Source organism: Otolemur garnettii, unplaced genomic scaffold, assembly GCF_000181295.1.
Source record: "Otolemur garnettii isolate 467f Iridium unplaced genomic scaffold, OtoGar3 scaffold00067, whole genome shotgun sequence".
In the NCBI taxonomy this organism is placed as follows: domain Eukaryota; kingdom Metazoa; phylum Chordata; class Mammalia; order Primates; family Galagidae; genus Otolemur; species Otolemur garnettii.
This window is the reverse complement of record NW_003852462.1, coordinates 628,245-637,726: the sequence shown is the minus strand read 5'-3', so window position 1 is coordinate 637,726 and position 9,482 is coordinate 628,245. Positions and strand designations below refer to the sequence as shown.

Genomic DNA, 9,482 nt, shown 5'->3' with positions numbered 1-9,482 from the left:
AATGAATGAAGATAGATACATTCAGAAAGGAAATTACTATTTCTTTTTTTTTTTTGAGACAGAGCCTCAAGCTGTCCCCCCTGGATAGAGGGCTATGGCATCACAGCTCACAGCAACCTCCAACGCCTGGGCTCAAGCACGTCTCCTACCGCAGCCTCCCGAGTAGCTGGGACCACAGGCACCCGCCACAGCGCCCGGCTATTTTTTGGTTGCTGCCGTCATTATTGTTTGGTGGGCCCGGGCTGGATTTGAACCCACCACGTTAGGTGTATGTGGCTGGCGCCTTAGCCACTTGAGCCACAGGTGCCGAGCCAAATCAGACTATTTCTGCAATGAAGAATTAAGCAATAATAATAGTAATGCAAAGAAAGTAACATTCACATTGTCAAATAAGAGTATGTCAATTATAGAATGCTTTGACTCTGAGGTTCAGTCTGGAGGTATCAATTAACTTATTATTTTTTTCCAAAGTCTCAACGCACAACTAACATTTATAAATAAAAATAAAAGATAATTTCAAAAAACAGATCATGCCAAATCTTATAGACAGTAGAAAAAGAAGAAATATTTCAAAATCATTCTGTTTAATCTGTTTTTTCTCTTTTTATTTTCTTTTTTGTGAATTTAATTTTTGTTTCTCTGAGATAGGATCTCTGCCATCTGGGCTGGACTGCAGTGGCACAATCACAGCTCACTTTGGCCTTGAACTAGGCTCCAGTGATCCTCCCACCTGGCCTCTCAGAGTGCAGGGACAGCACCTGGCTGTGATTTTGTTTTTATCAGAGTATGGGAATGTCACCTTGGAGCATGAGGCCCCTCTGACCCTCTTGGGGGGCTGGTGGGCGTCTTCTCCTATTGCCAGAGCCTCTCCTAGCGCCACTGCCCAACCTCCTCGGAGGAGAATTTCCTCTTTCTTGGAGACACGCTGTTTCTGGCCTCTCCGGGGTCACTGGCCTTCTCCTCTGTGGGTGTATGTGTCTTCCTCTGGGGAGTGCGCTGAGCCCTGTCTTCAAGGTCACTGCCAACCAGCTCCTCCTTCAAGGATGTTTTCTCTTCTTTTTCTTGAGATTAGAGGAAGAGGCAGCTGGGTCTTCATTCCACTTTGCTGTGGAGCCTCACACCCCCTGGAGCCCTGCTGCTGTTTCCTGGACACTCAGGGCAGACAAGCGGGCTGGTGTTTGTTCCTCCAAGCAAGCAGGAGTGTTTCTTCTTCTCCCTCTGGTAAACCCAGGAGCAGCTCCCTAGGACTGAGGCTGCCCATGGAGCTTCTGTGCAGACTCTGCGGATATTGGGATCGGGTGTGGGGTGGGGTGGACCCTGCTCTTGGCAGCTGCTGGGCAGTGAGGGCCAAGTGGAAAACAGGCCCACACATTGCTGTCACCCCTTGTCTATGGGGCTACAGAACTCAGGCCTTCTGCTGGGCCCTGGCATCCCTCAGGCATTGGACTGGCCATCTGTCTTTGCTTATCTTTGACCTTTAACTCAAGAACTGGAGTAGGTTCCTAAGCTCTTACAGGTCTTTGAGCTGGAAGCAGCCATTTTTCAAAGTGCTTCCATAATTGATGGGGATTTGCATGTATTTGCTTTATTATTGTTTTATGTGTGCATATTCATTCACTGTATTTATTTTATTAAATTAAGGCATCAGTGTTTTTCTGACCGAAGTTCTCATTTATTGACTATGGAAATGGAACAAGAAAAAATGCCTGTGAACAAGGAGATGTGTCCAGATTCGGCCACATACTGCTGTTCTGCATGCCATGGGGACGAGGCCTGGAGCTATGGCCACCCCATCCGGGGCCGGGCCAAGTCCCGCAGCCTGTCTGCCTCGCCCGCGCCAGGGAGCACCAAGGAGTTCAGGTACTGCCAAGAAGGCCCCGCTCGCCCTCCTGTCTGGTTTGTGATGTGATTTATTACCTCTGAGTGATAAGTATTGATAACTATATGTGTCGATTTGAACCCTCCAGCTCTGTCCAAAGATGGGGCTGGGTGGTTGCCCAAGGGAAGCTGTGCCCTGCGAGGAGGGGACAAGTGTGGGCTGTGGACACTCCCCGGGACATTCCCAGGTTCAAGCATAGCTCAGAGCCACCTAGTCAGGGCCACACTGACTTTTGATGTGACACTGAAATGAACCAGGTGAGGAAACATGTTTGCTCTGCAGAAGTCACCAGGGTATGACGGGACATCACCCTGGGCTCCCGCTTGCTTGGGGCAGCTCCACAGGCAGTTGTGGTCTGCAGTGTTGTGCAAGTGCCCCCTGGCTGCCCTCCCGCCCCCAGCCTAGAGTGCATGCCTGTGCTCTGTGTGGCCTGAGCAGCCAGCCGTCCTCGGTCTCACGTGAAGCAGCCTGACCGGCACAGGTGGTAAAGGTACCTGGGGATTACTCTCTCATCTATGATGATTTTGTTGGGCCACAAGATGGACAGTTACAGATGGATCCCACCACAGCCCTGGCCTGTCCCACTATGTGACAACATTTTCGGTGCATGAAAAGACTAGGAGGCCTCAGAGGCTGGCCAGGGCCTGGGCTAACATCCTAGCACACAGAACAAGGGACGTCCCATTGCTGCCTCAGCCTGTCACTGGGCCCTGATGGTGTGAGGGTTGTCTTGGTCTGCCTCAGCCCATGGCTAGGCCCTGGTGGTGTCATGTACTGCAGGCCTGACTGGTAATTTGCTTGTGACTCTTAAATTATTGGAAAAGTTGGGCTTTTCAACCAAGTTTTTTTGTCAACATATATAATTCAGAGTGAACATTTTGTTAGAATTTCAATCAAGATTAGTTAGAGATGGTTTCTAAGGTCTTGGTTCCCAAATACAGACCCAAAGACTGGCCCTCGGAAACTTGCAGGAACCCACGTTCCCAGGCCCCCAGGGTGTCTGCCTGTCTTGGTGGTGCCTCTGTTTGGTCTGGGCCTCAGCCCTGAGGAGCATCTCTAGGCAAGTGCAATTCTGCACCCGATGCCATCACGAGACTCTTGGGTAGCACATGATGCTCCAGGGCAGGTATCCTCAAACTACAGCCCACAGGCCACATGCAGCCTGCTTAGGACATTTATCCGGGCCACCGGGTGTTTTTGCCACTGCTGCCTGTCCTGCTTAGCAGCCGACTCGTCCCAGGGCCTGCAGTCCAGCCCTCCAACGGTCTAAGGGACAGTGATCTGGTTCCCTGTAAAAAGTTTGAGGACCCCTGCTCCAGGGCAGTGCTCGAATCATGGCAGACTTCTCTGGGACTGGTGTGGTGGTGGGCAAATGGTAGGGTTGACATCATTCAGGCTGCACGTGTCTTTTAAAGCCTGGTGCAATGTGTCACCACATGTGTGCTTTTCAGCCTTGATAGCTATGTGTGCTCTCTACCCATAGGAGGACGCGCTCTCTACACGGGCCCTGCCCAGTGACCACCTTTGGACCAAAGGCCTGCGTGCTGCAGAACCCTCAGACCATCATGTAGGTGATGGGGCCATGGGTGGGTGGGGAGGACACTCTGACACCCAGGGTCAGGGCTCAGAGGTCAGAAGCTTGCACTTACTCATTTCAACAAAAAGCCACATGGGCCAGTGAAATGACTCACACCTCACAGCCCAGCACTCTGGGAGGCCAAGGCAGGTGGACAGCTTGAGCTCTGGAGTTAGAGACCAGCCTGTGCAAGAGTGAAACCCAGTTTCTACTAAAAATAGAAAAACTGAAGCAAGAAGATCGCTTGAGCCCCAGAGTTGGAGGTGGTTGTGAGCTATGATTCCATGGCATTCTACCCAGGGCAACAGCTTGAGACTCTGTCTCAAAAAAAAAGAGTGAGACACCGTCTCTAAAAAGTGGCCAGGTGTTGTGGTAGGCGCCTGTAGTCCCAGCTACTTGGGAGGCTGAGATAGGAGGATCTCTTGAGCTCAGGAATTGAAAGTTTCTGTGAGCTATGACACCACAGCACTCTATCCAGGGTGACAGAGTAAGACTCTGTCTCAAGAAACAAAAATAAAGCCATCTTGGTTGGACCCCACTAAGCTTAGGCCTCTAAGCAGGGACTCTCTCTCTGGGGTTTCTCCAGGGCTTTGAATAAGTAGATGACAGATAGGCCAGGAGTTGTGGCCAGTGGACACCAGGCAGCCTGGGGATCCTGTTGTAGCCACAGGCCATCAATGTGAAATAGTTAGAGTTACTGTTTCTAATAGTAAATAGGGGAAAACTGTTAGAATCTAATGCATTTGGTGGATCAAACATGTTTCTCCTTTATTCCAAAAAACAAGAACATTAATTGGCTTTTTTTTAAATCTGATTTTACCTGCTTAAAAGATACTCGGCCTGCTGGCACAGTTTACACAGAGCACCTCAGGGGCTGGTATTTCTGTAGCCACTTGTCTAGCCTCAGAGTTTCTGTCTTTGATGGGGGAGCATTGGCATCACAGTCCTAAAACATTTTTAAAAATTAGCAATTAGTGTTATTTCATTGTAATCTTAATCTTTAATAACTCTCCATTAGTCCAATTTCTTTTTCGCATTTGATGGTTCCAAAAGGGTAAACACTTTATTAACATGTTTTGCGTTTTATGAGAAACAAAAACACTATCGCGACTTAATGGTCATGCTCTGTGTTTAGAGAGTTGGAATTTACCTCAGCATTGAGGGTTTTCTTTCACACCTGCTGCTCATCTCCAGAGAAATCTGCTATTCTTGCTGGGGGTGGGGGTGTCACTGCTCAGCCTGTGTACAAAACATGCTGTGCATATCTCGTGCTGAGGGGTCCTGCGAAGGACAGGCCCCATGGAAGTGTCACGTGCTCGGCATGGTCCTTCAGGGTGTCAGTGACACTGGGGGTGTTGGATTGTTAGGTGAAAAGAATAAGGCCAGAGAGTCAGTGGAAAGGCCGTCTGACTGCTCCCGTGACCAGCAGGCACTGAATGTGGATGGGGCTAGGACCCGAGCCACGGCAGGGCTCTGATGTTCAGGCCTATGGGCGATGAGCACTTTGCTGGGAGTCATATACGTGGGCAAAAGCATTGCCAGTCCTGCCAGCCCCAGTGGTCTGAGGAGCAGCTATGCTGGGGGTAGTGGGACCTAGTGCTGTCTGGCACGTCGGGTCTTGCTGCTGCCAAGTAGGGTGTCCTGACCCCTTTCTGCTTTCCCTGATCCTGTCTATCCACAGATTCCATTACTTTGGGTTTTTTTTTGAGACAGAGCCTCAAGCTGTCCCCCTGGGTAGAGTGCCATGGCATCACAACTCACAGCAACCTCCAAACTCCTGGGCTCAAGCGAGTCTCCTGCCTCCACCTCCCAAGAAGCTAGGACCACAGGCGCCCGCTATTTTTTTGGTTGCAGCCTTCATTGTTGTTTGGCGGGCCTGGGCTGGATTCGAACCCGCCACCTTAGGTATATGTGGCTGGCGCCTTAGCCACTTGAGCCACAGGTGCCAAGCCGATTCCATTACTTTGACCCCAAAATATCTACATAGATAGTTGCTCAGTGGCCAGGTCATCCCTTTCCCAGCAGACTCCTAACCACCCACCAGGGCCACATTGTCCCTTCTCTGTTCATTGGCTGAGATCCCCACAACTAGGGCCTCAGCCACTCCTCTGCCTCTCCCAGCCCCTCCTGCCTGTCCTTGTAGCCCCACCCTGTACTTCCTGGTCTTGGCCCAGCTGCTGCCTCATCACCCACATCTCACTTAAGAGCTACCTAGGGGTGGCACCTATGGCTCAGTGGGTAGGGCGCCAGCCCCATATACCGAGGGTGGAGGATTCAAACCCAGTCCCTGCCAAACTGCAACAAAAAAATAACTGGGCATTCTTGTAGGCGCCTGTAGTCCCAACTACTCGGGAGGCTGAGGCAAGTGCCTGTAGTCCTAACTACTCGGGGGGCTGAGGCAAGAGAATCACCTAAGCCCAGGCCTCAGAGGTTGCTGTGAGCTGTGAGATGCCATGGCACTCTACCGAGGGTGATAAAGTAAGAGTCTGTCTCTTAAAAAACACACACACACACACACACACACAAAAACTACCCTGAAGTAGCTTTTCCAGCTCTCTGGCATTTATCGGCCATCAATTCTTCAGGGCCAGCCCCAGACACTATCTGAGGAGTATGTATGGGCTACATGCTCCGGGCTGGCTGCAGGGTGGCCTTGGGGCTGCTCACCGAGGCCAGGCAGCTGCAGCAGGAGGCAGGTGAAGTGGTGAGTGCTTAGGGACAGGCAGCCCTCCCTGCCCCGAGTTGGGGAATTGTCCAGCATTGGGCTCTGTGTCTCTGGGAACTCACTTGGGCAGGACTCTGTGCCTCTCCCAGGACCTCCAGGGCTGGGAGGGGCTTCATGTGGACTCAGTACCTCCCTGATACTCACTCTGAAGGTCTTAGGAGAGGGGTGACCACAAGGGACTCTTGACTTCCTACTGTCTAGGATGTTACTGTGAACGTTAACTGTCACTTGAGATGTGTGGAGTTGCCAGTGTCTGACAGTTCATGGGAATCCCCTCCTTGGCCACCGGACATCCCTGACTTGGTACACGGGATCTCACTCTGAGCCATCCCAGGGGAGCAGGGCCATCTGTACCCACAGCCCAGGGGCTTGGAGAGGTCAGCCTCCCGTTTGACAGGTGGGTGACTCACAGAAAATTAAGGAACTGGTTTCTAGTCACTCGGAGGGACTGGTGCGCAGACCCGGGCACTCTAGGGGCTCTGGCCAGCACAGCCAAGCCTCAGTGCCAGTCAGCACTGACTCTTGGGAAGGAGACTGGGTGAGCTGTGTGCTAGGCGGGGCTTTGTTGTCTGACCTGGCCAGAGTGGCTGCAGGCTTCCTGCTCTCAGGTGAGCTCCTGCTGCCTGGCTGTGGCCTGAGAACACCCCTCACCCTACCCTGGGCCAAGCTGGCTCCACGAGCCAGAGGGGCTGAATGGCCAGGGAGCTGGGGCTGAGCTCAGGAAAGAGCAGGTGGTTGGAGTTTGGATTCTTGTATGTTGAAAGGATCCTGAGGACTGTATCTCTTGGGTGGGCAGGGAGGCAGGAGAGTCATACACACAGGAAGGCTGCCCTGTCTGTTTGATGTTTATAATTTTAGGAAGCTCTTTGACCTAATTTTTGTAACACCATTAACCAGTCACTCTACAATTATGCTTTGCTTTCAGTTTTGAGGATGCAAAGTTAGGTTTATAGTTTAAACACACGATAGGAGAGTGCTGGGGGGGCACACTGGTCGCAGGTGAAGTGTGCCCACAGTGCTGTGGACATACCAGCTGCTTCCCAGGAGGTGGAGGCCACCCCATGTGCCACACATGATGAGCTCATAGGGTGTCATGGGTGTCAACTCCCAGACACTCTGGAAAGGGTGAGTGCTGGGACCGGCCTCCAGGCTGTTGGTGCAGATGAGGCCTATACCCCACTGTGACTCTCTGCAGTTTGCATCACACTTGGAGTTGTGGCAGGACAGTCAGGTTCTCAGGAAAGTGGCCCTTTCCCCAGGTGTAACATGGCTCAGGTTTCTCCATGGGGACTCAACACTGCTGCTTGTGCTGTGGCTTCCAGAACTGGCCCAGTGGGGCCAAGGATAGCTGAGCAGTAGTTGCAACTCCTGCAGTCACCTGAGTTGTTCTGGGCCAGGCGGGATGTTTTCTGTGACTTTCAGAGAGAAGGGTCACAACTGGGTGGGCCCTGCCTTTGGAGCAGCACTAGCCCACAGTACAGCACCTGCCATGGCAGAGGAGGTCTGAGCATGCCCCTTGCAGCATTGGGGAACCACGTCAGGGGCCGTGGAAGCTTGCAGGGCTGCTATTCTTGGCAGGACTCCACTGACATTTTATTATTTTATTTTATTTTATTTTTTTGAGACAGTTTTACTTTGTCGACCTCGGTAGAGTGCCATAGCATCATAGCTCACAGCAACCTCAAACTCTTGGGCCCAAGCGATTCTCTTGCTTCAGCCTCCCAAGTAGCTGGGACTACAGGTGCCTGGCACAATGCCTGGCTATTTTTTCGTTGTTGTTTACTGGCCCAGACTGGGCTTAAACCCACCAGCCTTGATGTTTGTGGTCGGTGCCCTACCCACTGAGCTACAGGCACCGCCACCACCTTCACTGACATTTAAACCAGTGGTTTTTATTATAAAATCAAGGGTAACCCATGCTCACACAGGGATGTCATGAGGTAACCCCACCTGTGCTCGGCAGAGGCTCTTGTCCTGAGGGACCCTGGCAGATGGGCCCTGGAGACAGTCTTTAAGCTGGCTGGTTTGGGTTTTATTGGAGTATGGTGCTCTCGATGGGCATGGGGCAGCCTAAGCAAAGAGCCTGGCCTTGGCCTTCTCAGTTGTCCTCACAATCTCTGCTGCCGTCCGTGGTCCGAGCAGCTAAGACAAGTTGTTTGCTCTGGATTCTACAGATCCTGGCCCTGCACCAATGACTGAGGCCTGGGGCCCCAGTGCTAGCTGGCAGGGGGTGCCAATTGGACTTTAGCACCTGTAGTAACCACTGTTGAGTGTATTTGTCCGGGAGTGGGACACACATTTTTAAGAATTTTATTTTCCTCTCTTGTGTGCTTTCTTCCTCAAAAGAAAGTCCTCCACTGGTGTGACCTCTTTTCTCCTTCCTCAAAGGCACATTCAGGACCCTGCAAGCCAGCGGCTGGCATGGAGCAAGTCTCCAAAGAGTGTTCTGGTGGTCAAGAAGGTCCGCGATGCCAGCCTGCTGCAGCCATTCAAGGAGCTCTGCACATACCTCATGGAGGCAAGGGACAGCCAGGGGGCCAAGACGGCTGGTGGGCAGAAGGGTGGGCGTGTGTCCTAACTGGGGCCTAAGCCAGCAAGAGCTGCTGTGACTGCCGTGGACAGGCTCATTGGTGGTGGATGGACTTTTATTGTCTCGTGGTTATGGAGGTCAGGAAGGCTGAGGTCAAAGGGCCACCTCTGGTGAGGGCCTCTGGGCTGTACCCCCTGTGGCAGGGCAGAGTGAGCCCTCCAGGGGGCCACCCACACACAGCAGCCTCTGTCAGTGCCTGATGGTGAAGCCCTTGGCTGCCATCCTTGTAAACCCCCCCTACCTCCTATAATTGTGTTTCATTGGGAATGTAGGAGTTGAACCTTTAACCTGGAGCCCTTATTCTGAAGCCACTGGGTGAGAGTCTCAGCAAGACAAGCCTACAGGGGAAGAGCCAGGGCTGGATGGCTTCCCGGCCAGGGACAAGCAGCCGTTCTCACCCTTGCTCCAAATGCTGAGGCCTAAAGGAGCGTTTTGGAAGAGTAGCAGGATGGGGCAGCATTGGAGTCTGCCAGTCACACGCGCACTTGCTTTCAGGAGAGCAACATGGTTGTGTATGTGGAAAAGAAGGTGCTGGAAGACCCTGCCATCGTGAGTGATGAAAACTTTGGGGCAGTGAAGAAGAAATTCTGCACTTTCCGAGAAGGTGAGTTATCTTCAGCCACGCAAAATGTCTCCCTGTCCTTGACGGAAGCTTCTATTTTCTTTTTTTTTTTTCTCTCTCTCTCTCTCTCTCTTTTTTTTTTTTTTTTTT

The 9,482-nt window shown here is 52.0% G+C and overlaps 1 protein-coding gene across 4 annotated transcripts in view; it reads left to right on the top strand.

The window, feature by feature from the left end:
• The window catches only part of NADK (NAD kinase), a 28,037-nt gene that overhangs the window by 13,503 nt on the left and 5,052 nt on the right, over positions 1-9,482 (top strand). For 2 of the 4 annotated variants that reach the window (XM_012807277.2, XM_012807275.2), the window contains exons 2-5: positions 1,642-1,860; positions 3,363-3,446; positions 8,569-8,698; positions 9,266-9,374. In XM_012807277.2, the coding sequence (XP_012662731.1) occupies positions 1,682-1,860; positions 3,363-3,446; positions 8,569-8,698; positions 9,266-9,374 (502 nt within the window). In that variant the 5' untranslated portion in view covers positions 1,642-1,681. Of the gene's footprint in view, positions 1-879; positions 971-1,072; positions 1,222-1,641; positions 1,861-1,888; positions 2,370-3,362; positions 3,447-8,568; positions 8,699-9,265; positions 9,375-9,482 lie in introns of those variants that run through there. The other 2 variants (XM_023515226.1, XM_023515225.1) reach the window with 2 other exon arrangements.